We start from the raw sequence: 24736 nt of genomic DNA, 5'->3' as shown, positions 1-24736 counted from the left end.
TTGCAATGCCAGCATTGAGTAAGAAGACGCTGCAAGAGGTTCTGCGGGTGTTCCAGAAGTGGTTCCCGGAGTCGTACGCGGACTCGGCATGGGATAACACTGGTCTGTTACTAAACTGTGCCACGGGCGGCACTGGCAGCACTGGCAGCACTGCTGCCCGGGTTCTGCTGACCGTGGACCTCACGCGGGCCGTTGCACAGGAGGCTGTCGACCAACGCTGCAACTTGGTCATTGCGTACCACCCGTTCGTGTTCCCCAGTTGGCGGTTCATCGACGGCGACCGGAACCCACAGCACGCCAGTGCCATCCAGCTGATCCAGCAGGGGGTGTCCGTGTACTCCCCACACACGGCGATGGACGCTGCTAGCGGTGGGATCAACGACTGGCTTGCACTCGGTTGTGTCGCAGCAGACGACCGGGACAAGATCGTCAGCATGACGCCCATTGAATCCGTGGCTCACAGGGACGCTGAAGACGCCGGGAAAGTAGGCTACGGTCGGCTTGTCTCCTTCAGGGATCCTACCCCACTGTCCCTACTGATACAGAACGTCAAGTGCACGCTGGGCGTGGCACACGTCCAGGTTGCACTGCCAGACAGCGTCAGTGACACGTCAGCTGCTCCACCAGTGTCCACAGTGGCGCTGTGCGCTGGCAGCGGCTCCTCCGTGTTCAAGAACATCCCAGACCCAAACAAGGTAGACGTGTACCTCACCGGGGAACTCTCCCACCACGAGTTGCTCAGGATCAAAGAGTCCGGAAAGGTCGCCATCGTGTGTAACCACTCCAACACGGAAAGACGGTACCTCCGCGAAGTGCTCCTGGGCAAACTACAAAGCGAGGGCATCGATTGCATCGTCAGCGAACGTGACAGGGACCCGCTGGTGCTCGCATGACCGTCGTTGGTCTAGCACTACTGCGTTACATAAAGCTGTAAGTAATTAACAACTACACTGTGTAGTGCTAAAACACCAACTACAAGGATACAAGGCAACATAACAGAGCACATGTCCTCAGATACGAGGTACTTCAACAGGTCGCGGCTGCTCCCGGCACACGGGAAGAACACGTCGGCTCCAGCGGCCCCTGGGGTCGGGCGGGGCTCGCGCAGTGCGTCGCCCGCCTTGGCTGCAGCAGGTGCAAGGGATAAGAGGAAGAAGCGACAGGGCAAGAAGAACAGTAGTGCCACAGATGGTAGTACTTCTGGCAATGCTAGCGGTGGTCGAGGTCGTGATCGTTACCTCAGGGAGCAGTCGCTGCCCAACGGGGAGAGACCAGATTTTGGGCACGGAGCAAGCCACGATGGACGTCGAGAAAGAGCAGTTGGATCGCCAGCACAGTCGGCGTCGGCGTCGCTCAAGAGACTTGTGCTCGATGGCGAGGCCACCGCCGCTTCCAACGACGCGCCGCTAGCTACTTACATGGTTTCGCCCATAACGACCCCGGGAACGATACCAACGCAACTTACAAACAACAACAACAGCAGCAGCATCAACAATCCTGCCATGTTGCTACACGGGAACGCCATATGGAATTCTAAACAGGTCAGTCCTCGCCCCGGTCCACCACCGCAACAGCAGCAACAGGCATACCCTGTAACGTCTCCGCATGGCGTCCAACCGTACATGGGTCCAATGCCCGTGTCACCGAACGGCATGCCCAGAGGTGGTCCACCAATGCAGGGGCTGCCACTACCGCAAGGGTTGCCCCAGGGACTCCCACCGGGGCTGCCACCGGGTCAGCCGTTCTTGGGGTTGCCCCAAGCACCGCAACAATTCATGCAGCCACATCCGTACCAGTTGCCAGGGTACCCGTACCTTCCAGCAATGCAACCGAATGGCAACGGCAACGGCAACAACTACAATCTGATATCGGCTCCTGTAACTTTACCACCAACTTTGCCCACTTCAAGTCCCGCTACAACAAGACCGTCGAGCCAGAGCTCAGTGGGGAAGACCACTGCAGTCATGGCACGGCCGGAAGACGCTGCAAAACGACAGAGAGGACAACGCACAGACAAGAGGAAGCGTGCGGGGCAACCGCACTCCTTCGCGGGGGCGTCCTTCGCTACAAATGTGCCTCAGGAATCAAACTTACCCAAGCCAAGCTTCCTGTAAAACATTGTACTCGAGAACGAGAACGACGCCCATGCTCAAGAGGATACCGACCCTGATATGATGATCTATTAAATAAGTTTTGGTTGTAAGAAAAGGTGTATAGGTTATGTGTATGTAGAGAAAGACAAGAGTTAATGTACATTGGCGCGAGGATCTTCCCCCCAAATCACAACACGACATTCTTTGCCAGTTTGTTCTTGTACTCGAGGATAGACCCGTTCCATCTCGTGGCAGTCTTGTGCTCGACGACGTAGATATCCTTTGCGATCTTGTCCAGTAGTCTGAAATCGTGCGAGACAACGACAACACCACCGTTGAACGCGTTGATAGCGTCCGCAAGCGAGTCGATCGTGGGGATATCTAGACCGTTGGTAGGTTCATCCAGCAGTAGCACGTTTGGTTGTTCTAGTGCCAGCAGGGCAAACACAACACGCGACCGTTGGCCCTCGGATAGCGTACCCATCTGCACTGTCTGACCCTCACCGGTCAACCCGAAACGACCCAGTTGGCCTCTCCAGTACTGGAAGTCCTGCGAGATGTTTGAGTACTTGTCTCTAACGAACTCCAGAGCGGATTTCGTCAAGTCCAGTTGATCCTGAGAATGTTGCGAGTAGACACCAAGCTTGACGTGAGTGTGTCTGGAGACACGCCCAGTCTGTGCCATCAATTCCCCGGTCATAATCTTCAGTAGCGTGGATTTCCCAACACCGTTAGGCCCGACAAGGGCGATTCTGGAGTCCATGTCAACACCGAAGTCCAAATTTTCGTACAGGTTGTGTTCTTTCTTCCCGTCGTATGCAAACGATATGTTGTCGAAGGCAAGCACTGGAGGTGGCAATCTCTCGACCTCTGGGAATCTGAAGGTAAACACACGTTCGTGGGCGACTGGCTTGATGAGCCCATCCGCTTCCATCTTATCCAGAATCTTTTGACGTGACTTGGCCTGTCTGACCAAGTTCGCGTACGTACCTGCAGAGGCGATGAACTTCTTGATATGTGCGATTTCCTCCTGTTGCTTAGCGTACTGCTTCATCTGGTTGGTTTCCTGTTCCGATCTCGTCTTGACGTACGAATCGTAGTTACCACCGTAGGCCAAGAGTCTCTGCTCACGCATGTCGATCATGTTGGAACAGACCCCGTTCAAGAAATCCTGCGAGTGCGACACGAGGACCAGCGTCCTGTCGAACCGCTTCAAGTACTCCTCCAGCCAGACACAGGCCTCCAAATCCAAATGTGCAGTTGGGTCATCCAACAACAGCAGAGTTGGCTTGACGAAAAGAGCCTTTGCCAAAGCGACACGCATCTTCCACCCACCGGACATGTCCTTAGTCTTCTTCAAAATGGTTTTACTGTTGAACCCAAGACCGATCAAGATGACCGCTGCACGGGACTCGAACGTGTCCGGGTCCAGCGAGTCCATCCGCTCATAGATTGGATCTAGAAGTGGGCATTCGGGTCCCTCCTCAATGATGTACTTTTCAACAAGGTCCTCTAGCCTCTTCAATTCTGCCTGCGCCTCACGCACAACGTACTCCAACGCGGACCACTCTGATGGCTCAGCTGGCTCATCCAACAGGTAAATATCGATGTGCTCTGGAATCGGGTACTCCCTCGTGGCAAGCGCCTTCAAGAAAGTGGACTTCCCACACCCGTTCTCCCCGAGTAAACCGTAACGTCTCCCGTAGTTCAGCTCGAGCGTCGAGTCCTGGATAAGCACTTTACCATGGAACAGCAGCGACACAGAGGTCAACTTAACGTCCCGCGAAGTCTCTAACGACGCAAGCACACCAGTGGTCACTCTGTCGGAAAGCCCCTCCTTATCCTGCTGCAACTTCAAATTGGCAATCTCCCTCGCGGCAATCTCCTCATCAGTCAGCTGCTCAACAGCCTTGGGGCCGTTTTTCTTCGACGCAAACCGCGAAGTCTTTTTCCCATCGGCATCCGCGGTGCCCTTCGCGGCCTTAGCGGCCTCCTTCTCGGCCTTCTTCGCTTCTCTCTTCGCTTTCGATGCAGAAACTGGTGGCATATCGGTGCTTGGTGTGTCCGTACTGTATCCCACTGGCCCAACAACCCCCCCAATACCCACTATCCCCGGCAATCCCTCCGTCAACGGCAGCAGTCGCTTTATATCAAATTTTTGGGAGGTCATCGCAAAAAGTGAAAAATTTTTTTTCACAATCGTCGCTGGTGATATTTCACAATCTCTGACGATGACGAGCGGACGATGACGAAGAGGACCCTCTGGACCGTTGATGGCGAGGGCTGAGGGTTGGCTGGGTTCGCCCAGTGGGTCTGTACGTGTTGCGAGCTGTCAATTGAGTCTTTTCCCGCGCGCGGAATGGCTTCAGGAACGTTGGAGGACCGTCTGGTGCGGTTGTTCGAGGAGAGGCATGTCGCCGGGGTGCGCGACGTGCTGAGGGATACGAGGGACCAGTTGGCTCGGTGTGACGGGGAGCTCGCGCAGGCGCTGCAGTGGCACTACGGCGATGTCCTTGCCGTCACGGAGCAGGTCCGTGGGGTTTACGCTGCGATGGCCGGGGTCGACGAGTCTTTAGAAGTTGTGCTTCGATGATGAGACTTTCCTGCTGGACAAGCTGCCGGAGTTACGCCCGCTGGCACCACCACTGACACCTGCGGGGGCTACACCCCCAGCAGGTGTATCCACCCCCAGGTCTACCCCCACTCTCATTGCCGTGGCAAAATGGGGCATCGCCGTGAAGCAGTTCGTCGAGTTGGGACACACAGCAGCATTGCAACAAGCCATCGACACAGTGCCCTGGCACAACGGAACACTCCCTGAACAGTACACTGAAACGGTCACTGAACACAACAACTTGCTGCTCCGACACCTTGTGAGCACGCGCCGCGGCTGGACTTGCCCGCAGAACAACTAGTGCGGTTGTACGTGCTGTACTCCCCCCCAGTGAACGACCGTCCACTGCACTACGACGAGTCCCTTGCGGCGAAGTTCAGGGACCATGTCGTCACTCTGCTCCTGGGACAAGAACAACAGCAGAACGAGGCAGCACCACTGGAAGAGTTCCTACACACCAACGAAGGGTTCCGGGCAGAGGCCGCTGCGCAACTCCAGAGGAGTATCTATGAGTCCATCGAACAACTGGAGAAGTGCGACGTGCAAGTACAAAGTGCACTGTCCCTGCAGTTGCCCGAGGGGATCGAGGCAGCGGAGTACACGGCGAGCGGGCTCGTCACGGACGGCCGCGTCCGGTTCTACAAGCTGCTCTTGGTCACCCTCGACGCAGTCGCGAAGTTGGCGAAGTACGACGGAGGGGAATCGTTTGCGCAAGTGAAGGCCAAATTGACCGCTGTTTTGCAGCGGGCGCAGCAACAGCACCACGACGACTCCACCACGCTACTGGAAACGTCCACTGCGACGGCAACGGCGCAACTGCAGGCGGTCATGGCCCGCTACCATGAGTCCAACTTCGAAGAGCTCATCGACGATAAAATACGGTTTGTAACGAGTATGTAAGATGAACAAGAGACTTGGAAGCCACACTCAGCGCACACTTCCACATCGCCAGCAACTAGATGACGGTACTAGAGGATGATGTACAGCGGTACAAGGAGTCCATCGAGGAGCAACTGTTGCTGAACAGGCAGCACTTGGCGTCCCTGACGCACCCAGGCTGTCGGTTGAACTTCGAGCTTGGACCTTGTTCCAACGGTGGCGACGGTGACGGTACCCCCACGGAGGGGAAGGTGTTCCTGTTCGACATCGATAACTGTCTGTATCGGTCCTCTACACGGATCCACGACCTGATGCAACAGTACATCGTGCGGTACTTCCAACACACGCTCGAGTTGGACCACGCGACCGCGTGCGAGATGAACAGACGGTATTACAAGGAATACGGGCTTGCGATCCGCGGGCTCGTCATGTGGCACGGTGTCGACGCGATGGAGTACAACCGCATGGTCGACGACGCGTTGCCCCTACAGGATATACTCTCCCCAGACTTGGAGCTCCGCCAGATGCTTCTACAGTTGCGAAGCAGTGGGAAGTTCGAGAAGTTGTGGCTGTTTACGAACGCGTATAGGAACCACGCAGTACGGTGTGTGAGCCTTCTGGGGGTCGCCGACTTGTTCGACGGGCTCACTTACTGCGACTATGCGGAGCTGGACTCCATCGTTTGCAAGCCGGATGTGAAGGCTTTCGACAAAGTGAAGAAGCACACTGGGGTGCACAGTTACGAGCAGTTCCACTTCATTGACGACAGCGGGAACAACGTACATACTGGGTTGCAACTGGGCATGGAACGGTGTATCCACGTCGTCGAGCATGCGAGGGATGACATGCACGATATCTTGGGGGACAGCCCAGAGGGCGCAAGCGTCGTAGAGAGGATCACACAATTGCCCCTCGTGGCACCTGAACTGTTCACGAGGGACTGACACACCGTCATAGAGACTAGAATTGGCATATAAGTTGGTACATTTATAAACATACGCGTATAAAATCTATAGAGAGATGAAGAGGCATGCTCACTTGCGCCCCGCTTGCGCCTGTTGCTTCTTTTGTTTGGCGACGGCGTAGATGAGTCCCGAGAGGAACCCGAGGAAGATGGAGAAGATGGACAGGAAGTTTCTTGGTGCGTCGAAGAAGACAAGCCCCGACAGAGCGATCGGTAGCTTGTTCAAAGCGCCGACCATTGAGTACGTGGTCGAGGAGGTGACACGGACACACCACCCTGAACAGTACGAGATCCCGACGGAGGCCATACCGGAGATAACCATCGCTGTAACGGAGTCCTTTGCGAGGTTTGTGGCCAAGTTAGCGGAGGACCAGTCCTCGACGCAGAATGAGGCCACAAGCAAAATAGGTAAGGCAAGCACGTTATTGTAGAACATGGTGTCGAAATCCTTGAAGTTTGTCAACTTAATTCTCTTCCTCATGATAAGCACGAACATGGCGGAGGATATACAGTTGGTAAACATCCAGAAGTACCCTGGGTTGAGCATGGATTCCCCAGCAGTAGAACCGACGGCAGAACTAGCAGCCTTGGACGCTATGGCCTGTTGGTCCCCCCAAGTGGCCACCACGGAGGACAGAACCATCAGCAAGAAGGATGACAATTCCATCGACGTGACACTGCCACCAAAGTACAGCACTTCACCGTATGCGATCAAAATAATGGTCAAGTTCTTGAAGATGGTGTAAATGGGCACAGCCAAGAACTGCAACGCCTTCGAAGAAGTATAAATCATCAGCACGAGCAACACGGAGATAGGAAACCAATTCTTCGCGTCAGTTTTGTTCAAAGACCTGAACTTCGCGTACCCAAGCAACCGCAAAACGACAAGCAATAGGGTGCACACAAGCGACTGCACAAACAGCATCACAAAGTTCATATTGAAGTTCTCCAGGTTCACAACGAACTTGTTCGTCACGGTCATCAGAATCGACGACCCACAGTACGAAAGAATCGAGATCGGCCCGGAATTGGCGACGGACGCCCACGGATTGTGCCCTGGATTAGCTTTCAGTTCAGACATTCTCACTGGAGTAGTTTATTATCGGTGCACAGACCGAGCGAACCAACAATCAACCATCAACAACAACCATCAACAGTCAACAACAGCAGCAGCAACAGCAAAAAAGCCACGAAGTTCAAAATTTTGAATTTGAAGAATTTTTCTTTTCAAAATACCAAAAACCGGGTAAATTTTGGAGCGGTAAGACGGCGCTACCATTCGGGTTTTAGGTGAGTACCAGACCCATGGGGCAGCAACACGGCAGAGTAGATGGGTCCTCTGGGTCGATGAGGCTGCAACACTTGGTGCTACACGGTCGATTCCTCGACGAGGTGACGGCGGTCGCGGCGCCAATTGATCAGCGAGACGCACACGGCGGCGAACAGCGTAGCGTTGAACAGCATTCGGGAGGCGATGTACGCTCCGGAGGCCGTGCGGGCAGTGCCATGTGGTGAACGGGGGCCCCAGGACCCGTAGGACAAATAGTAAGCGTATCTCGTGTCGCGCGCGGGCATGTCGCGCCAGTCACCGGTCATTGTCCAGTCAATGTACTCCTTGATCTCCTCCTGTACAGCGGGCAATAGACGGTCCCACTCCTCCGGTGCCCTGTTGATAGCATCCGGTGGAGTGTATTCAGTTGTGCTGGTGGTGTTATCGCAACGGGTCTGGTGTACTTCTCTCTGCAGGCAGGTGGATTTGTAGGAGAATGGCCGGCGGAATCCCAACATTCGAGTTAGAGGTTGCTGCATTGGGATCACAAATGCACGCACTTTGGAAACACGTAGCATCGTCTCTACACTCTCTGTAACCACGGTTCTGTGCACCTCCCGCTCCGCCCTTCTCTTCGTCTTAGCAGCATTTAATTTTAAATACAAAACACTCTCTCACTGTCACCGTCCACTGTGTTTGATTCGTCAGTCGAGCAGTGAACATAACACCTGGATCAACCGCAATCACAATGGCATACGAGGAACTATTTGTATGTGTGTTTGTTCGTTATACGGCATTCTCTTCCGCTCCCCCCCTTGACTAATTACTAACACATTTGCTCGATTGGCTTCTCTCGACACATTCATTCGCAGAAAGATTTGCAGTCCACTGCCACGGTAGGCCCAATTATAGCTCTGGACTTACAGCCGAGGTATGCAATGGTTGCCGCAATCGTTACACTGCTGCTCGGGTCGTTCGCGCTCGTGGTGCTCTACTCCAACGAGGGCAACAAATTATCCCTGTCGAAGATCTCGAAGTACACTCTGTTGAGTGGACTAGCGAGCGTGTTCTTTGCTCTTGCGACGATATTCACTTCGAACTCTTTTGGTGTCTACGTCTGAACATGTTTCCACCACTGTACAAGGCGTACAATTATGTATATCGTATGTACCAAATAAGCGTTCTAAAGAACGGTGGCTGTAGGTACAGCTCTCACATTATAACTTCAAAATATCCTCGTCCAAGTTCATCCCCCGGTAATAGGCGGAATTCACTAGCGCGGGCCCGTCCAAAGGATACAAATCACTGCTGTTCTCCTGTAGAATACCGAGCATTGACCTTGTCGACCCAATGACTTGTTCCAGCAGGGACTCCTGGGACTCGTTATTGAAAGACAATATGCTCGCGTTGATCTCCTGGAATAACCGCTCCTGAAGGTACTCCGGAGTCATGTACACCATAAGTTCCTTGGGAGCTTGCGTCATAGGATCCTCGTATGCCAACAGAGAGGATACGTTTCCGAGTCGCGCTTGGAACCACGTCCGCGTCTCCTCGGAGATCGCACTGTTCGTGCTACATTTAAGCGATAGATCCTGGCCCGTCTCGATACTCCTCGCAACGGGTTCCCCGCTCATGATTCCCAGTATGAACCGCGCCAGATCAATCTCAAAGGACACTTCTGCGTTGGACTCCAGCAACCCGGGGATCTCACTGTTCAAATACGCAACACACTTGTCCAGCGCTCCGTCATTGACGTACTTCCGAAGTTTCTGTCTGAGAAGAACGAGTTTCTCTTGATCACAAATCCGGCTCTCAATGCGCGAGATCACTTTTGACTCTTCTGAGTTATCCTGCTCAGGGCAATCCTCGCGCAAGTCCTGTAGAAAACTCTTCGCGACGTCCACCATACCTTCAAGTACCAAATAGTCGTTTATCAAATAATTTAGCGAGTCCTGTAACGAGGCGTCTCTTTCACTCAAAGTGTTCATCGGATCACCACCACCTGAATAGTCGTACCACCTTCTGTCCCATTTCAGCAGGGGTTTCGTGACTTTGGCGAAAGTGGTGTCATCCATTGGGTAGGGTTCCGCAGTCTTCCGCGAATGGATATCCACCACATTCGCGTAACATTCACCCTTGCGTTGGTCGCAATATCCGACGATGTTAAAAGTGAACTCCTCTAACAGACCAAAGTTAGTCTTTAGGGTAAAATCGTTCTTGTAATTCCCGTTGCTAGATTTCAATGCGATTGACGGGACAAAGGCGGATTCAGGGAGCCCTACGAACGCCTCACCAAGGTAGTTCCCATTCTTGGTGAAAAAAATGCTCGAGTTGATGAAGTCAAATCCACATCCAATGGTATCGTTCACTTTTAACTTAGACGAATACTCGCTGGAATGCCTCCCGGAGTATACTTTACCGTCCAAACTACAATAACCGAAAAACCCGCGGTATGCCGAACCATACACTGTCGAGGCCTTGTTCTTGAAATATGTGCGCGATGTGTAGTCCCCAGACATCACTGAGTCAGGATAGTCCACGTCGTTTTCAAGGTCGTTGTCTTCCTCTTCATCATCGTCCAGTTCACGATCCATGGGGCTTACCGTTGCTGCAGTGTTCCGTCGAGGTTGATTCGACGCTATTCCAAGATCCAGCACAGCACTAGAGGAGTACTTAAACCCGAGCAAAACATCGATGGCACTGGATATCGGGTCGTTGGTGTCAGCGTTTGATTCTACTGTGACTTCGTAGTAAAATACGCCGAGGTCGCGATACGGAATCGACTCGTTTGCGGAAAGGAAAGCGTAATCTGTTTTGCTATTACTACTGTTGTTGTTGTTGCTGGTACTGCCACTGCTGATGGCGCTGTTATCATTTCTCAGGCCATTCAGCTGATTGATCGTGCCGATGACGTTTCCATTACTACCTGCAGAAGACGCGGATAGAGTTCTTGGCTTGCTCTCCAACTTCGGTAACTCCACCCAGTTCTTATTGAGGGAAACTCTGAGGTTCTTGATCGACAGGTTCAGTCGGTCGTTATCAGGCTTCTCCCATCTCGTGGGGAGCCTGTACCCAATGGTATCGTATATATCCATCCCTACCAACTTCTCCGTAGCAGCAGTTTCCCGCCCGTTTGGTTCTTCCGTTTTATCCACTTCCATCTGATCAGTGTCAACTAGCAAGCCCCCGCGAGTATCGTCGTAGTTTATATGGAACTGTTCTAGCAGGGAATTAAACGGGTAGAAGTACTGGTACAATTGCACAAGGTACGAGTCGTCGGCGGAATCGTAGGGCAGCGTTCCCAAAACGCCCAACCTCATCAACCCCTTCCACATTTCCTTCTTTGTTGCCACGGGCAGGGGAGTACCTTGCGGTATTACCCCTCGTGACACACAGTCGTCCTGCTTCCCACACAGCTTCTGCAGTAGCCACTTGTGGCTGTTGTAAAGCCCAACAAGCTCAGAACCTATCGGCTGCTTCATCAGGTACTGCGGGAACAAGACACTCAAAAACTGCCTGTCTATCGGATCCATTTTCGCTACACACGTATACCTTTGCTTGAATATGCCCCGTTTGTTCAAGTGCCAGTTCCCAGGGACTCAAAACCACGCACTCGTCACTCTCCAGCGAAGTTGTCTCAACCTATCGAAGAATCCTTCCCTTCAAACTCAAATTTGAAGCTTTAAAACGTCCGAAAGTTCAGATAAACTGCGCACTACATAAAGACGTATATATGGGACCCGGAGACGCACGGACTGTTCAATTGGCGGTTGTAGAACCGTGGGCCGTGTTCTGTTGTACCTCGGTCTCAGCCTCGGGCTCCACTTCAGTCTCGGCACTCGTCCTCTCCAGTTCGCGTTCCGCTTCGAGCTTCCGTTCTTGCTCCTGCTGTTCCTTCTCCTTAGCGAGTCTTTCCTGCTTCTCACGTTCTTGGAAAGCCAAGTTCGCCTTTGCTCTCAGGATGTAGGCGTACTCACCGTTCTCTCTTAGAAGCAACTGCAAAGTGTTTTCCACCTTTTTGATAAAACTCTGTACGGGTTTCATCTCCACTGCATGGTTAACCAGCTCGTCGCGCTTTTCGACTACGCTCCGTTTGACCCCGAGGAATCCCTTCCAGTTCTTCTCCGTCTGCGTTTCTACGTCCAGTAATTCTGGGTCCGTCTCCGCGTCTGTGTCCTCAAGGGACACACCGACAATGTCCGCGTACACGAGTCTTCTGGTCCACTCGTTGACCATGACGTTGGACCACTCCTCGAAGATGTAGCTATAGTCCTCGCGCATGTTTTCCACTGTCTTGTTGACGTCGTGCATGGTGGCGTTCAGTTCCGACTCGACAAACGAGGTGATATTCGCATCTAGGGCCTTCACCTCGTCGAACATCTCGCGCACGGACTCCCGGGAGATAAACTTGTTCAGTTGCCTGGTCCCCGTCTTGTCGAAATAAATCTTCTCGTTGGACCGCGAGTCGACCTCGACTTTGCATTCGATGTCCTGGATCGCCTTGTTGATCTCTGCGAACGCCAGCTGCATCGACTGGGAGTAGTCCTGCAGCGCCGGCTTGACGCGCAACTCGCGGTCCTGTGTGGTCTTCTTCAAGAACCGAGCAACCTCTCTGCCAAACATTCTTTGGATCGAGTCGATCTTGCTCGCAATGGACTGCGACCAGCTGTTGATTTCCTCTTGCAGTTGCTCCCTTTCGTCCAGGACAACTTCATCGTTCATGTCCTCTTGGCCGTGGTGGCTGGAGGCCTCCCTCTTCTGCAATTCGTCAGGCAGGGAGGATTGAGAAGTCGCAGTGGCAGTTTCGTGGACAGTAACCTTTTTGTGTATGGTGTGAGTCTCAGTCCCTGCATCTAACGAGACATCACTGCCGCTACCACTGGTCCCGCTGCTGCTGCTGCTGCTCTCAAATACAGTGCTCGTTGTTAGTTTCTCTAGCTTGGGAGCACGGTGCAATTTCGTACGAATCTCGTTGAACCAAATCACCATCGCCGTGGACTGTTCCTCCCAGGCCTGGTCCAGCTCGTAATCGCGACAGAACGCGGCGACCCGGGGACGCACAACAGCCCCGTAGTAGAACTGAACTTTCTCTTTCAGGGCCTCGTACCGCGCAGCGACACCACTCCGCTCCCATTGCTCGTGCACGTAGCTGCACACGGGCTCCACGTACTTGCCCCTACGGGGGACGTACCACCCACGGTACCACTCCGCAACCGCAGGGGCGACCCTCCCGCCGTAAACCTCCGGAGACCACTGCTGCAGTCTCTCGTCCCACGTAGCCAACCGCACGTAATCGCAAACGCTCTCACAGGGGGCACCACCACCTGGGCCACCTGGGCCACCTAAACCGGCCCGGTCACCGCACCACCGCTGCAGCGCAAACACCGCCAAAGTAGACACCAGTAGCACTCGTAGACACGCCCTCATCACTCACAGCACGCTGTTTACCACTGATTAAGCGTCCAACAACAGCCATCAACAGCCTCGAGTCGAAGTTCTTCGAGATCTTCAAAAGAACTAAAATTATATAATTTTGGTGTCGAGACGCACATCGCAGCGGGTGCCAGCGACGGAAGTGTGTCTACAGGAGCTGCGGTGAGCTGTACTGGGTGGCATTGGCATTGGGTTGCTTGGTGTTCAGTGGAGTGTGTGTCTGTGCGTCGCGCTTGTGCGCGGTTGATTTGTTCTGGGAGTGAAAACACGCTGGATCTAGAGGAAAGGGGACACAGAGTTGACTGAGATTGAGGTGGGAGGTTTAAGAAACGAGAGAGTTGGGTAAAATAGATAGTGGGAGAGCGAGAGCGAGAGAATTTGAGAAAAGAGAGAGGTGGAATATGTCGTTTTGGCCGTTTGGAGCGAGCAGTAACAAGTCCAACATTAACAAAGTGGTCAAAGAGTATCTCGGGTGTCTGCACAGGGTTGCTGGGGAGGTGCATGCCACTGGTGGCGTTGCGACCGTGGACAGCGAGGATCACATCGATGCGATGATTCAGGCGAACAACTCGGATGTCGACGATTATAGTTACGATCTTGCCAAGATTGAGTCGTTGAGAGTGGGCGGGTTGGCGCAACAGCAGCAGCTGCTGCAGCGACCCTTGCAGAACTCGACGCGATCGAGTGTCTCGTCAATGCTGTTTCTCAGTAATGATTCACATGGGGGGGGCAGTGGAGTTGCCGGTAACAGGGGGGATACTATGTCCGTTCTCTCCGCACGACAGAAGTGCTCGCTCAACTCCTCGTATATAGAGAGGATCCTGAGGGAGGACGACCTGATCGACGAGTTGATGCTCCCGAATAACACGCTTCTCGACTTCATCTGTCTTGGGTACTTCTACGAGGATGCGGACTCGGACGACGCTGATCGCATTAGCAACAACACGGCCAGGAGTAACAGGTACACACGAGTCCAGCACATAGACTTTCTCATAGACAGGTTACTGTACTGCATGGATCGTATAGACGAGACGTCCAGTTCCATTGGTGGGATGACGGGTCACCCAAACCATGACGATGACGAAGACATCATCACGCCGAAACGAACGGTAGAAATAGACGGCGGGAACGAGGGTGTTACATTGGAACTCCATGATATTGCGAAAGTAAAGTCGCGACAGCGCAATATTGGTGACGGTAGTGATGGTGATAATGATGATGATGATGACGATGATGATGATGATGACGACGACGATGAGGAAGGCGTGAGTCGAAGCATAGAGGGATGCGATTCCCAAAAACAATACAACCCGTTGAAGGAGGCTACAGTAATTGCAGAGATCTTCTCACAGGAAAATATATGGCTTATCAGCGAGATGCTGCTGAAAACACCAAGCAGAATCGCAAAATTGTGGTCGATAATTAATCACCCAAGGCTCAATTGCGAAAGATCGCCGCAACTCGCACTGTTTTTGAAAATAAACGAAAGTTTGCTCATAGCTAGACAAGAGCAGTACCTCAATTTTATCCGGAACTTGCCAACGTTGGTCGACGATATACTGGATCACAGCAACATCCCTATCCTTTTTGAATTCTTGCTGAAACTGATCGCAACGGACAAAATCAATTACCCAACGGGCATAGTAGACCATGTTTACAACCAGGACTTGATCCCGAAATGCCTGCAGTTCTTTAACAACGATAAGCATCCACCGCATATCCAGGCTTGTATCACAGATTTCTTGAAGGCGTTGATCGAGGTGTCCGCAAACGTCGCACTGGACGATATGTCTATCGGCCCAAACAAATTGACGAGACAGATAAGTTCGCCAGAAAATATGGACCTTATCTTGAAAATTATGCTGGAAGAACAAGACGTCGCTCTATGCAACCTGGTCACCGTGATCATTGAGCTCATACGGAAAAACAATTCGGACTACGACCACCTGAACTTGGCAACGCTAACATTGAGGGAAAATCCTCCGACGCCAAGAGACCCGATATATCTGGGCTATCTCCTAACAGCGTTTACAAAGAAATTGCCGGTACTGACTAAATTACTCTCAGGTGAATGCACGGTCCAGAAGGACACCATGGTAAATCAGATTGGCGAAAGGTATCGACCGTTGGGTATTGTGAGAGTCAAGATTATCGAATTGGTTGCCGAGCTGCTACATTGTTCTAATATGGGCACTTTAAACTCCATTAGGTGTAAACACATCGCGAAGGAGCGTGATGTTTACCGGAATCAGATCGAAGCAGAACGGATTGAAACGGTAAACGAGGATTACTACGTCAACTACGAAGAGTTCAGATTGTCTGATATTGAGGGGAATTTACCGGCTTTGGAGACAACCGTTGACGAAGTGGACGACTCCTTTGAAATACCGTACGTGAACCTGAAACAGGACAAAAAGATACGAGACACCCGCACAGTCGGGGACTCGTTCAAAATTGAGTTGTTCGACACAGAGACGATACCCAAATTTATAGAAATATTCCTGCTCCATCCCTGGAATAACTTTTGGCATAACGTAGTGTTCGACATACTGCAACAGATCTTTAGTGGTAGGATGGACTTCTCGTACAATTCGTTTTTGGTGTACCAGTTATTTACGCTCAGAAACTCAAGAAGATTCATACCTGGAATTGACATCGACAACCTCGATGAAAACCCACGGAGCGCAAACCCCGGGTTGAAAGATTTCCGCATCACGCAAGACCTAATTGTTCACGGGTACGAATTGACGTATAACTTCTACGAGGACAACCACATGAATTACGGGTACATGGGCCACTTGGTGCTGATCACGGAAGAAATCATGAAGTTTTCAAAGCTCTACAAAATCCAGCTGATATCCCCGGACATCTTCACCATACTGAAGGACGATACGAAGTGGCAATACATTTCAACGGAGATCCTAAACGACACAAGGCTCATGTACGGACAGATCCTCGGAGGCGGCGGGTACGTTGACGACGGGAACGGTAACCTTATCCCACAGATTCCGATCAGCAGCGATCCAGTGGCTACAAATGATGGCGAGGATCACGCCAACAGCAACGATTATGAGGTGCCCCGTACAGAGGTCGAAACCACCGGGAAACAGGATGCAGCAGACATTAAAGCAACGCAGGTTACGGCGCAAACTACGCTTCTGGACCCAGTGACGCCAACTGAAGACGCCCTCAAAATGTTAAGCACGGCAGATCTGCACAACAAACTCAAGATATTGTGGAAGAACGACCAGCAGCAATTATAGATGATACAGCATGCGTGTGGGACGGTATGTGTACGGTATATTTAGTGTATGTGTGTATCTTGTAGTCGTCTCTTTGGTATGAAAGTCCATTTTGCACTGAAAAAACTTACAAAAGTGAATTTATTCCCTGGAGACGCAATTGAATACATTGGAAGGTGGCTTGTGAAGTTGCCAACGAAGCCTGTCTGATTTGCTTTATTTGGGTATGAATGAAGCAGAACCATACCAGTGGGCAGTAGACCTGGTGAACACACGCGCCAATGCATCTTCCAAAGTAAAGATAACCAAAAAGTTTCCCTCCCCTCCAGGCTACGTAGAGACGAATTCACAAACGTCAACAACGAAGGGTAAAAAGAAGAACAGTGCTGCCACGGCAGTGAATTCTACGCAGATTAACGAATTGCAAGTGCAGAAGGCGTGGCAGATCGCGCTGCAGCCAGCCAAATCTGCTCCGATGAACTTTTTCATGTCGTACATGTCTGGTACTAGTCTTCAAATCATCCCCATCATGACTGCATTGATGCTAATAACGGGACCAATACAAGCACTATTCAGTATTAAGGCTGCATTTAAACCTGTGATGGGCAACAAGGCTACTGCGGAGCAGGTCTATGCGGCTATGATAGTTTACGTTTTGGGACAAGGTGTGCTCATGTATATCGGTTTGAGGAAGCTGAACCAGATGGGGTTGGTTCCCAACACGAAGAGCGACTGGTTGGTGTGGGAGACAATAACTGATTATCAACAATACGTGAAATCTTTCGTTGTTTAGTAAAGAGAGAGAGAGGGGAGGCATCCTGTATATGTTATATATATAGTGTTGCAGATTCATATATCATTAAGGATCTTTCTTGTCCTCGTTTGGGAACTTATCCTCAAATATCTTTTGGATATTATACTTCCTGTACTTTGAGGTGTAAGACCCGTTCACAACGGACATTCCAATGTTATTCTTGAAACACTCCACGAGAATCAATTTATCGTAGTTCTTGAGATCGACTTTGTGCCCGTAAGCACCCTGCTTAGTCACTTGAGACACTATTCCGTCAATTATGTCCATTCGCGGTATCGTATTAAAATTTCTTCTCGAAACTTCGACCGCAAATTTATAGTCCTTCTTACCCTTTGGATCGTGAAAGTGCGGGGCAATCACTTGGCCGATCAGTTTGGTCAACTGGTCCCTTGATGCACTGCAAGAGTATGTGATTGGGGTCAACTTTTGAACGTATCTTGTCCGTTTGACCTTGTTCTCCGGGTCGGCCAATTCTCCGATGATCCTTTCGACAAATTTTTCCGGCTCGACCGGTTTCCTTATCTTACAAAAAACGACACACTCGCAACTCAGGTCAATGAACTGTAGAATGGTTTTCTTCTTCTCCTCCTTTGTAGCAGGTTTGTCCTGTTTTTTCATCTCCTCCAGTTCTTTCTTCAATTGATCCTCCACGGAGAGCTCCTCCTCTTCGTCCACTGTTTCGCCCTCCGTGTGTTCCTTCGGGTCATCGTTAGTCGCATTCAATTCATCGCCATAATACTCCTGTAGTTTCTCTTCCAGCAACAACTTCAGCTCCTGGGTAGCCTGCTTCTCTTTCCTTCTTATGCAGGTGGCATAAATCCCAGCTGTCCCGGGATCCAAGAATCCGCTAGACACTTTGAATTTTTTCCTTGCTTGAGCGCCAGAGGCATGACCGCCCTGATTGGTACGTTTGCTCATTTGTCTTCTTATAGCAACAAACAGCACCTTACAACTCGCAGAGTAACTCTTCAGACGAAGAGACGTCTTCGAGATCAATTCAAACAGAGAAAAAAGCGTCACAGAAAAAAGCGTCACAGAAAAAAAAAATTAGAAACATTACTAGACAGATTACAAAGCGACACACGATCAGCGGAGTGAAGAATTGGCCAGTCGGTTGGTACTTGACTCCAGTCCCGTGTCGGCTCCCGACTCTGTACCGCTCCTGCTGTCATTTTGAGGGGCGACGTCGCCATTGGCTGAGGCCGCGCTGTAGTTGTGTGTCCTTACTTTCTCGATCAGCAGAAGCGCCTCATCGCGCTTGATGCGCGAGTATTTCTTCATTCTTACATCTGAGTCCAAGTATTCGTCCCAGTTATCCGTCGTTAGGAGTGCAATACACTGGTTCAGTTCTGTAAACGTCTCCTCTAGAGATCTGATCTTGTTTTCACGGACTGTGCTGGCACCGTCGTCCACAGACCCGCTGAATGTCGGAGTGGATGGCGTCACTGGTGTGTTCCCAACACTTGCAGAAAGGCCAGTGTTTTCCCCGTTGAAATCTAAGGAGGGGAACAGGCTGGGAATAATATCCTGCAGGTACTTGACGTCGACACCAAAATTGTGGGCACCTTCCTGAGTTATACGCGAAGGTGTCTCGTGCAGGAGAATATCAAGGACTTTCCTAGTCAAGGAGTCAAATTCTCTGAATACTAGCAGTGTTTGGACACTGTAAGGCAGGTTTACTAGCGTAGAGGCAAACATCATCTGCAAGAATTGACCTAGATCGATAATGGATATGTCCGGTTCGTGTCGTATTTCATTGGCAGTCCAGTCGAAATTCACGGTCTCTAAAATATCTGAAATCTTTGAGTCGATCAGTTCAATCAATTTGGATTCTGCCATTTTCCTGCTGTCCGTAAATTCCTTTATTGAGGTCAGCTTTATCTCGACGTCAGGGTTCTGTAGAATATTTTCCTTCGTCATGTGCATTCCAAATTCTTTAGCCGCTATGATAAAATAATCCAAATTGATCAAAATCTGGGAGATCTCTTCTCTTGATTTGCTGTCAAGTTTTTCTCTAATCTTCTTATTGACAATATTGTTAAATATAGTCTCGATTGTACCAACCAATATTCTGTTCACGATAGCCAACTCATGGCGGTAGAAATCGGCTACAAAGGTGGTCAACTTTGAGTATATTTTCTTCGTCAGTGTGCATGTCATTGGGTATAGCGGCGAAAATGGCAAAACCACAGAAAACGGAACACCACTTTCTCTGCTTTTATTCCCGGCATCTCTCAATTCCTTATCTTCGGTCAACCAGCATATTTTGATAACTTTGTCATACAGTACAGGATCACTCACAACTAAGGGCATGAAGTCATCGCCATTGAACAAAGATGTAAACTCTTCGTCAAAAGCTCTTATGTTCATCTGACAGTATTTCTCAAGGGTTTCCATGGCAATTTCGTATAACGGATTGATACTCAGCTTGTAATTTTCAAGAATGCAGCAAAGAATGGAAACAAAATCTTTAAACTGGATCAAGTCTTCCTCTGTGGTTAAATTGTGCTTCAAAAAATATCGTAAGTAAGGTTGTAAACGGTTCATCAACCCATCCCAAAATTCGTTGGTCGCATTGTAGTTATTATTCACGAGAATGAAATCCGTGGATCTATTTAAATTGATGTCGTAAAGAAGAAATCCGAGTATCTTTAAAAAATACTCTTTCAGAAATTCCAGGTTCATTTGCTTAGTGAACGGGTCCATTGAAATGTCACCTGGAACTGAATTAATATTTGAAATTGAGGTTTTCTTCCAGAGAAGCGGGTGTATTAGTTTCGTTCTTCTGAATTCGTACTCTTTGGTGAATTCTGGAAGAAGGTTATTGAACTCATTCAACTTCTGGAATATCATAATGGAATCATAAAACTCATCCAGATTGAAGAAGCTATCGAGAACGATGCTTTTCAGAACGGACTGGTCTCTTGTGGAAATCTCTACGGGAGAGTTGAATTTAAAGTTATGGTAGAGTTTCATAGTATTTTTCTTATCGGACCAGCTTGGTAATAACTTATCTTGATACGCCGAAAATACTTTTCCACCAACGCTAGACAGGTTCTTCCCAAGGTTTGAGTTAAACGAGTTCTTCACCAAGTTCAGACATTCATCTTTCGTGACAGATTTCAAAAGAGGAACCGATTCATAGATCTCCTTCAAAAACTGGAAATTGTAGTCCTTGAACTCTTGTAAGTACAGTTGTTCAAGATAGTCCAGATTTTGTAACGCTTTAAAGAATTTTCGCTCTTTGATTAGCTGCTGGCATTTGCTTGAGATCTCCAACAATTGGACAACTTTGTTAATAAGAATAGTAGCCTCCGTAATCTTCAAACTGGTTTTGTTGTTATTGACACAAATCTGTTTTTTGCTGATAAGTTCATTTGTAGACTGCGTCAATAAAGATTGGAACGATTCGACCTCCCTCAAGAGATCGCCCTCGATTGTGGATTGTATTCCAGACACCTTTCCTATAGAAGAGGCCAGTTTATCGTTAATCTGTGCATCCTGTAGTAGCTGGAATTCAAGGTCTTGAAAGTTATCATCGATTGATGCTTCTAGTTCTTCCACCACAGTGTCGATTTGATTCTTTTCCAGTGAGGTTCTTAAAAAGGGGATCCACTTATCAAAGGCTTGTGGGTCCAAGTCGAACGCGTCTTCATAATTGTTCAAAGACTTTGTGTCTGAGCTATTTACCGCAACAATAGAGTTCTTTCTCAATCCCTTCCTGTCGGCATCCAAAGGCGTAGTAACACTGGCAGAGTTTAGCAAAATCTTCTGAAATTCCTGTGTAAGCAGCAGGTCCTGTTCCATTGTGAATTGAAAATGCTCAAAGTTCACCTGACTTAAAGCCTAGCTGTAATAATATAACTCTCTAGAGGTGCCGCCTGGACTTAGCAATCTGTAGTGCCCTTCATTTACTCTGGGTTCAGTTGGCAGATACTTCAGTTTTAGTAGTTTCAATGTAAGAAATTGAGAACGTTCGTTGAAAGTGATGATAATGCGTGAGACAGTTCGGCAATGGACTAAAGCCCTTGCAACCACATTGTAAAACAAGTATCAGACTTTCACCCCAAGTAAATGCGGTAGGGAGCTGGTGAGACCAGTTGAGAAGCGCATGATAGACATTTAAATTAGTTGTTATTGTTGTTGTTTATTATACATATATAAAACTGCGGAGCACCTAATACAGGTTCGTAGCGTTCTGTACAATGCAGCCAGGAGCACCTTCTGGTTTCTCAACCAAGGAACCAATCTCGTACACGGTTTCGTTGGCCTCTTTCAATAGCTCCTTCACCCTGGAGACATTTTCCTTCTTGACGATCAGAACCATACCGATACCCATGTTTAGTGTCCTCAGGATGTCATCTACTGGGATGTTACCAGCTTTGCCAAACCACTTCATGACCTCGGGGACTTCCCAACTGTTCATATCGACTTGAGCCTGCAAATTAGATGGAATTGCACGAGGGATATTTTCGACAAGCCCACCACCGGTTATGTGTGCCAAACCAAGAAGCAGTTTCTCGTTGATGGATGGAAGTAGTTGTTTAACGTATATTCTTGTAGGAACAAGAATTCCTTCTCCTAGTGTCTTTGTCGAGTCCCATGGACAAGGTTCATCCCACGATAAGCCTGCGTGTTTGATGACTTTTCTAACCAGGGAAAACCCATTCGAGTGAACACCATCAGAGGCCAGCCCCAAAAGTACGTTACCTGCAGTCATCTCGTTGATCTTCGGTAGGATATCGCTCTTCTTCACGGCACCAACAGCAGTACCGTTGGTGTCGTAATGACCTGGTGGGTACATACCTGGCATTTCTGAGGTCTCACCCCCAACGAGAGCGCAACCACTTTGTTTACAACCGTCCACAACACCAGAGACAAAATCAGATGCAATCTTTATGTCTAGTGCACCAGTGGCAAAGTAATCCAAGAACAGTAATGGTTCCGCACCCTGGACAACCAGATCGTTCACGTTCATGGCGACCAAATCAATACCGACGGTATCGTGAATATTCGTCTCCTGGGCGATAATTAACTTAGTACCAACACCATCCGTAGCAGCAACTAACAGAGTATCATCTGTATCATAACCAGCGGCCTTCAAATCGAAAACACCACCGAACCCACCGATATCGGAGTCGGCCCCTGGACGTTTAGTTGACTTGACGTTGTCTTTGATCTTCTGGACAAGAAGGTTACCGGCGTCCACGGAGACACCGGAATCGGCGTATGTGATAGCGACTTTGGCCCTGCTTTCCAGTTCTTTGAAGGCGCGGTGTGCGATGTCTCTTCTGAAGTGTCTGTTGTTGAACTGTATACAATCAACAGCCTCGTAGGCACGGTCAACAGCTTCTCTTAAGGTTGGCGCTACTGCGGAGGCGGCAATGACTCTCCCGCCATTCGAAACCAGTTTCTGGTCGCCGTTCACGGCAGTACCTGCGTGGAACACAAATGTGTTTTCGGGCAACTGTCCCTTCGAAATTGTAACCTCATCGCCCTTGTGGTAAGCCTCTGGATACCCGCCAGCCGCCAGCACCACAGTGGTAGCAAAGTAGTTGTCCTTCACTTTAATCTCTACGGAGTCCAGTCTATGTTCGGCGGCAGCTAGGAACACCTGCGCCAAGTCTGTGTCATCGGTTAGTAATGGGAGCACTGTTTGTGTCTCTGGGTCACCAAACCTGACGTTGTACTCGAGGACCTTTGGCCCATCCTTGGTGATAATCAGCCCCGTGAACAAGACACCGACAAAGGGCAAACGGTCTCTCCTCAAACCATCGATGGAGGGCTTGATGATCTCGTGGTCTATTTTGGTCATCAACGCATTGGTTGCGACAGGGGCGGGTGCGTACGCACCCATCCCGCCCGTGTTCAACCCGGTGTCATTTTCGCCTACTCTCTTGTGATCCTGTGCGGCGGGTAGGTTGAAGTGGGAGTACCCATCCGAGATCGTCAAGATCGAGATCTCCTCACCTTCCAAGAATTCTTCGATGACCACTGAATCTCCAGCGTCGCCGAATTGCTTCTCGACCATGATCGTCTTCAACGCATCGTGCGCCTCCTCCTTCGAGGTTGGGATCAGCACACCTTTCCCCGCAGCCACACCGTCCGCTTTAATGACCACGCTGTAGTCGACACTGTCTATGTGCTTCAACGCGTCCTGGTAGCTATCAGATGAGAAGTACCTGGCAGTGGGGATGCTGTGTCTCTGCATAAAGTTCTTCGAGAATATCTTGGACCCTTCCAATTGCGCTGCCTTGGCAGATGGCCCAAACACTGGGATACCTACTTTCGTGAACACGGAGGTAATACCATCGACGAGCGGTTGTTCAGGCCCAGGGACGACCAAACCGATCTGATTCTCAACGGCGAACTTTTGCAGCGCGTCAAAATTAGAGGGGTCCGGGGTCAAATTGGCGACGTTCTCTACTTTCGCAGAACCCATTGTGGCGGTACCACCGTTACCTGGCGCGACATAAACCTTGTTTACCGTGGCGGACTGCGACAGTTTCCAAACCAGCGTGTGCTCCCTACCACCGTTCCCAAGAACCAAAACGTTTAAAGACATGTTTCCCAGAAATGAAGAACTCTTAACCTCGTTCTAAGCGGAGGGCAGGAGTGATAGATGGAACTTACAGGGACTGGAAATCCACTGAACTGAAGCAACAATTGAATCGAAACACTCGAACTTTGTCAAGCCAGTAGCCTAAATTCCAATAACTGCTTTAAATAAGCTGACAGAAAACGATCAGACCAAAATTTGCAGACCCAGTTACTTCCTGCTCCGTGTAATTACTTCAATTACACGTTCGCTGACTTCAACTGGACCAGTCAGAACAGAACGAGTAACAGTAACAGCGCGGGCATCGCAGGTCGAATCGTCATTTTGAATGTATAATATTTATTACTTCAAAGCATTTCAGAGTCAGAGGCGTCGAAGGAGTCAGCGACCTGCACTTCACTCTGATCCCAAACACAAGTGGTCTGTAGCCCTCGAAGGGACGACTACCGGTGACCTTGGTTGACTGACACAGTGGGTATCGCGTATGTGGCGAGTTCCCGTGCGGATTGGAGGTCTCCCGCGGCGCAGTGGTCTATTCTTCGCGGGCGGTAGGAGACTCATCTGGTTGAATGCTGAACTGCAGGGCCAGCTGAGTGGGTTGCGGGACCAGGTACTGGTCGTCGGTGGTGGGCATGCTGGTTGTGAGGCTGCTGCTGCCGTGACGCGGGTTGGTGGCGCCCAAGCCACGCTGGTGACTCCGCAAGTGGACAAGATAGGGACATGTTCTTGCAACCCGAGTATGGGTGGGGTGGGCAAGGGCACTCTGCTGCGAGAAGTTGATGCTTTGGATGGTGTTGCCGCGAAGGCTACCGACAGGGCCGGGATTCAGTTCAAGATGCTGAACCGGAGTAAAGGTGCTGCCGTGTGG

The 24736-nt window shown here is 50.2% G+C and overlaps 15 protein-coding genes across 15 annotated transcripts in view; 7 read left to right on the top strand and 8 right to left on the bottom strand.

The window, feature by feature from the left end:
• Positions 1 to 5: 5 nt before the first annotated feature.
• NIF3 (uncharacterized protein) lies at positions 6 to 893 on the top strand (the record flags this gene model as incomplete). The annotated part of the gene is made up of 1 exon (XM_022611322.1): positions 6 to 893. The coding sequence occupies one exon, from the start codon at positions 6 to 8 to the stop codon at positions 891 to 893; it is 888 nt and encodes a 295-aa protein (XP_022462743.1).
• A 111-nt stretch (positions 894 to 1004) lies between these two features.
• On the top strand, positions 1005 to 2114 carry KNAG0B00470 (uncharacterized protein; the record flags this gene model as incomplete). Its single annotated transcript, XM_022611321.1, has 1 exon — positions 1005 to 2114. One exon carries the CDS (start codon positions 1005 to 1007, stop codon positions 2112 to 2114), a length of 1110 nt encoding a protein of 369 aa, XP_022462742.1.
• A 166-nt stretch (positions 2115 to 2280) lies between these two features.
• ARB1 (ATP-binding cassette family ATPase ARB1) lies at positions 2281 to 4263 on the bottom strand (the record flags this gene model as incomplete). The annotated part of the gene is made up of 1 exon (XM_022611320.1): positions 2281 to 4263. One exon carries the CDS (start codon positions 4261 to 4263, stop codon positions 2281 to 2283), a length of 1983 nt encoding a protein of 660 aa, XP_022462741.1.
• A 1403-nt stretch (positions 4264 to 5666) lies between these two features.
• On the top strand, positions 5667 to 6530 carry SDT1 (nucleotidase; the record flags this gene model as incomplete). Its single annotated transcript, XM_022611319.1, has 1 exon — positions 5667 to 6530. The coding sequence occupies one exon, from the start codon at positions 5667 to 5669 to the stop codon at positions 6528 to 6530; it is 864 nt and encodes a 287-aa protein (XP_022462740.1).
• A 90-nt stretch (positions 6531 to 6620) lies between these two features.
• On the bottom strand, positions 6621 to 7631 carry VRG4 (GDP-mannose transporter; the record flags this gene model as incomplete). Its single annotated transcript, XM_022611318.1, has 1 exon — positions 6621 to 7631. One exon carries the CDS (start codon positions 7629 to 7631, stop codon positions 6621 to 6623), a length of 1011 nt encoding a protein of 336 aa, XP_022462739.1.
• A 287-nt stretch (positions 7632 to 7918) lies between these two features.
• MTC3 (Mtc3p) lies at positions 7919 to 8359 on the bottom strand (the record flags this gene model as incomplete). The annotated part of the gene is made up of 1 exon (XM_022611317.1): positions 7919 to 8359. The coding sequence occupies one exon, from the start codon at positions 8357 to 8359 to the stop codon at positions 7919 to 7921; it is 441 nt and encodes a 146-aa protein (XP_022462738.1).
• Positions 8360 to 8568: 209 nt separating this feature from the next.
• OST5 (dolichyl-diphosphooligosaccharide--protein glycotransferase subunit) lies at positions 8569 to 8941 on the top strand (the record flags this gene model as incomplete). Its single annotated transcript, XM_022611316.1, has 2 exons — positions 8569 to 8589; positions 8693 to 8941. 2 exons carry the CDS (start codon positions 8569 to 8571, stop codon positions 8939 to 8941), a joined length of 270 nt encoding a protein of 89 aa, XP_022462737.1.
• Positions 8942 to 9037: 96 nt separating this feature from the next.
• Positions 9038 to 11353, bottom strand: VID30 (glucose-induced degradation complex subunit VID30; the record flags this gene model as incomplete). Its single annotated transcript, XM_022611314.1, has 1 exon — positions 9038 to 11353. The coding sequence occupies one exon, from the start codon at positions 11351 to 11353 to the stop codon at positions 9038 to 9040; it is 2316 nt and encodes a 771-aa protein (XP_022462736.1).
• Positions 11354 to 11579: 226 nt separating this feature from the next.
• Positions 11580 to 13247, bottom strand: SHE10 (She10p; the record flags this gene model as incomplete). The annotated part of the gene is made up of 1 exon (XM_022611313.1): positions 11580 to 13247. One exon carries the CDS (start codon positions 13245 to 13247, stop codon positions 11580 to 11582), a length of 1668 nt encoding a protein of 555 aa, XP_022462735.1.
• A 407-nt stretch (positions 13248 to 13654) lies between these two features.
• On the top strand, positions 13655 to 16516 carry KNAG0B00390 (SAPS family protein; the record flags this gene model as incomplete). Its single annotated transcript, XM_022611312.1, has 1 exon — positions 13655 to 16516. The coding sequence occupies one exon, from the start codon at positions 13655 to 13657 to the stop codon at positions 16514 to 16516; it is 2862 nt and encodes a 953-aa protein (XP_022462734.1).
• Positions 16517 to 16721: 205 nt separating this feature from the next.
• On the top strand, positions 16722 to 17288 carry EMC4 (chaperone EMC4; the record flags this gene model as incomplete). Its single annotated transcript, XM_022611311.1, has 1 exon — positions 16722 to 17288. One exon carries the CDS (start codon positions 16722 to 16724, stop codon positions 17286 to 17288), a length of 567 nt encoding a protein of 188 aa, XP_022462733.1.
• A 66-nt stretch (positions 17289 to 17354) lies between these two features.
• On the bottom strand, positions 17355 to 18227 carry TAN1 (putative tRNA acetyltransferase; the record flags this gene model as incomplete). Its single annotated transcript, XM_022611310.1, has 1 exon — positions 17355 to 18227. The coding sequence occupies one exon, from the start codon at positions 18225 to 18227 to the stop codon at positions 17355 to 17357; it is 873 nt and encodes a 290-aa protein (XP_022462732.1).
• A 168-nt stretch (positions 18228 to 18395) lies between these two features.
• Positions 18396 to 21116, bottom strand: SEC15 (Rab GTPase-binding exocyst subunit SEC15; the record flags this gene model as incomplete). The annotated part of the gene is made up of 1 exon (XM_022611309.1): positions 18396 to 21116. One exon carries the CDS (start codon positions 21114 to 21116, stop codon positions 18396 to 18398), a length of 2721 nt encoding a protein of 906 aa, XP_022462731.1.
• Positions 21117 to 21486: 370 nt separating this feature from the next.
• ADE57 (bifunctional aminoimidazole ribotide synthase/glycinamide ribotide synthase) lies at positions 21487 to 23874 on the bottom strand (the record flags this gene model as incomplete). The annotated part of the gene is made up of 1 exon (XM_022611308.1): positions 21487 to 23874. The coding sequence occupies one exon, from the start codon at positions 23872 to 23874 to the stop codon at positions 21487 to 21489; it is 2388 nt and encodes a 795-aa protein (XP_022462730.1).
• Positions 23875 to 24352: 478 nt separating this feature from the next.
• Positions 24353 to 24736, top strand: part of MTO1 (tRNA modification protein MTO1) — a gene marked incomplete at both ends in the record, with an annotated part of 2013 nt that continues 1629 nt past the window's right edge. Inside the window, one exon of the mRNA XM_022611307.1 lies at positions 24353 to 24736. This exon is cut by the window's right edge and continues 1629 nt beyond it. Coding sequence (XP_022462729.1) covers positions 24353 to 24736 — 384 coding nt within the window.

This window comes from Huiozyma naganishii, chromosome 2 (genome assembly GCF_000348985.1).
Source record: "Huiozyma naganishii CBS 8797 chromosome 2, complete genome".
NCBI classification, from domain to species: Eukaryota; Fungi; Ascomycota; class Saccharomycetes; order Saccharomycetales; family Saccharomycetaceae; genus Huiozyma; species Huiozyma naganishii.
Note: the sequence above shows the minus strand (reverse complement) of the source record. Positions and strands in the feature narration are given on the sequence as shown.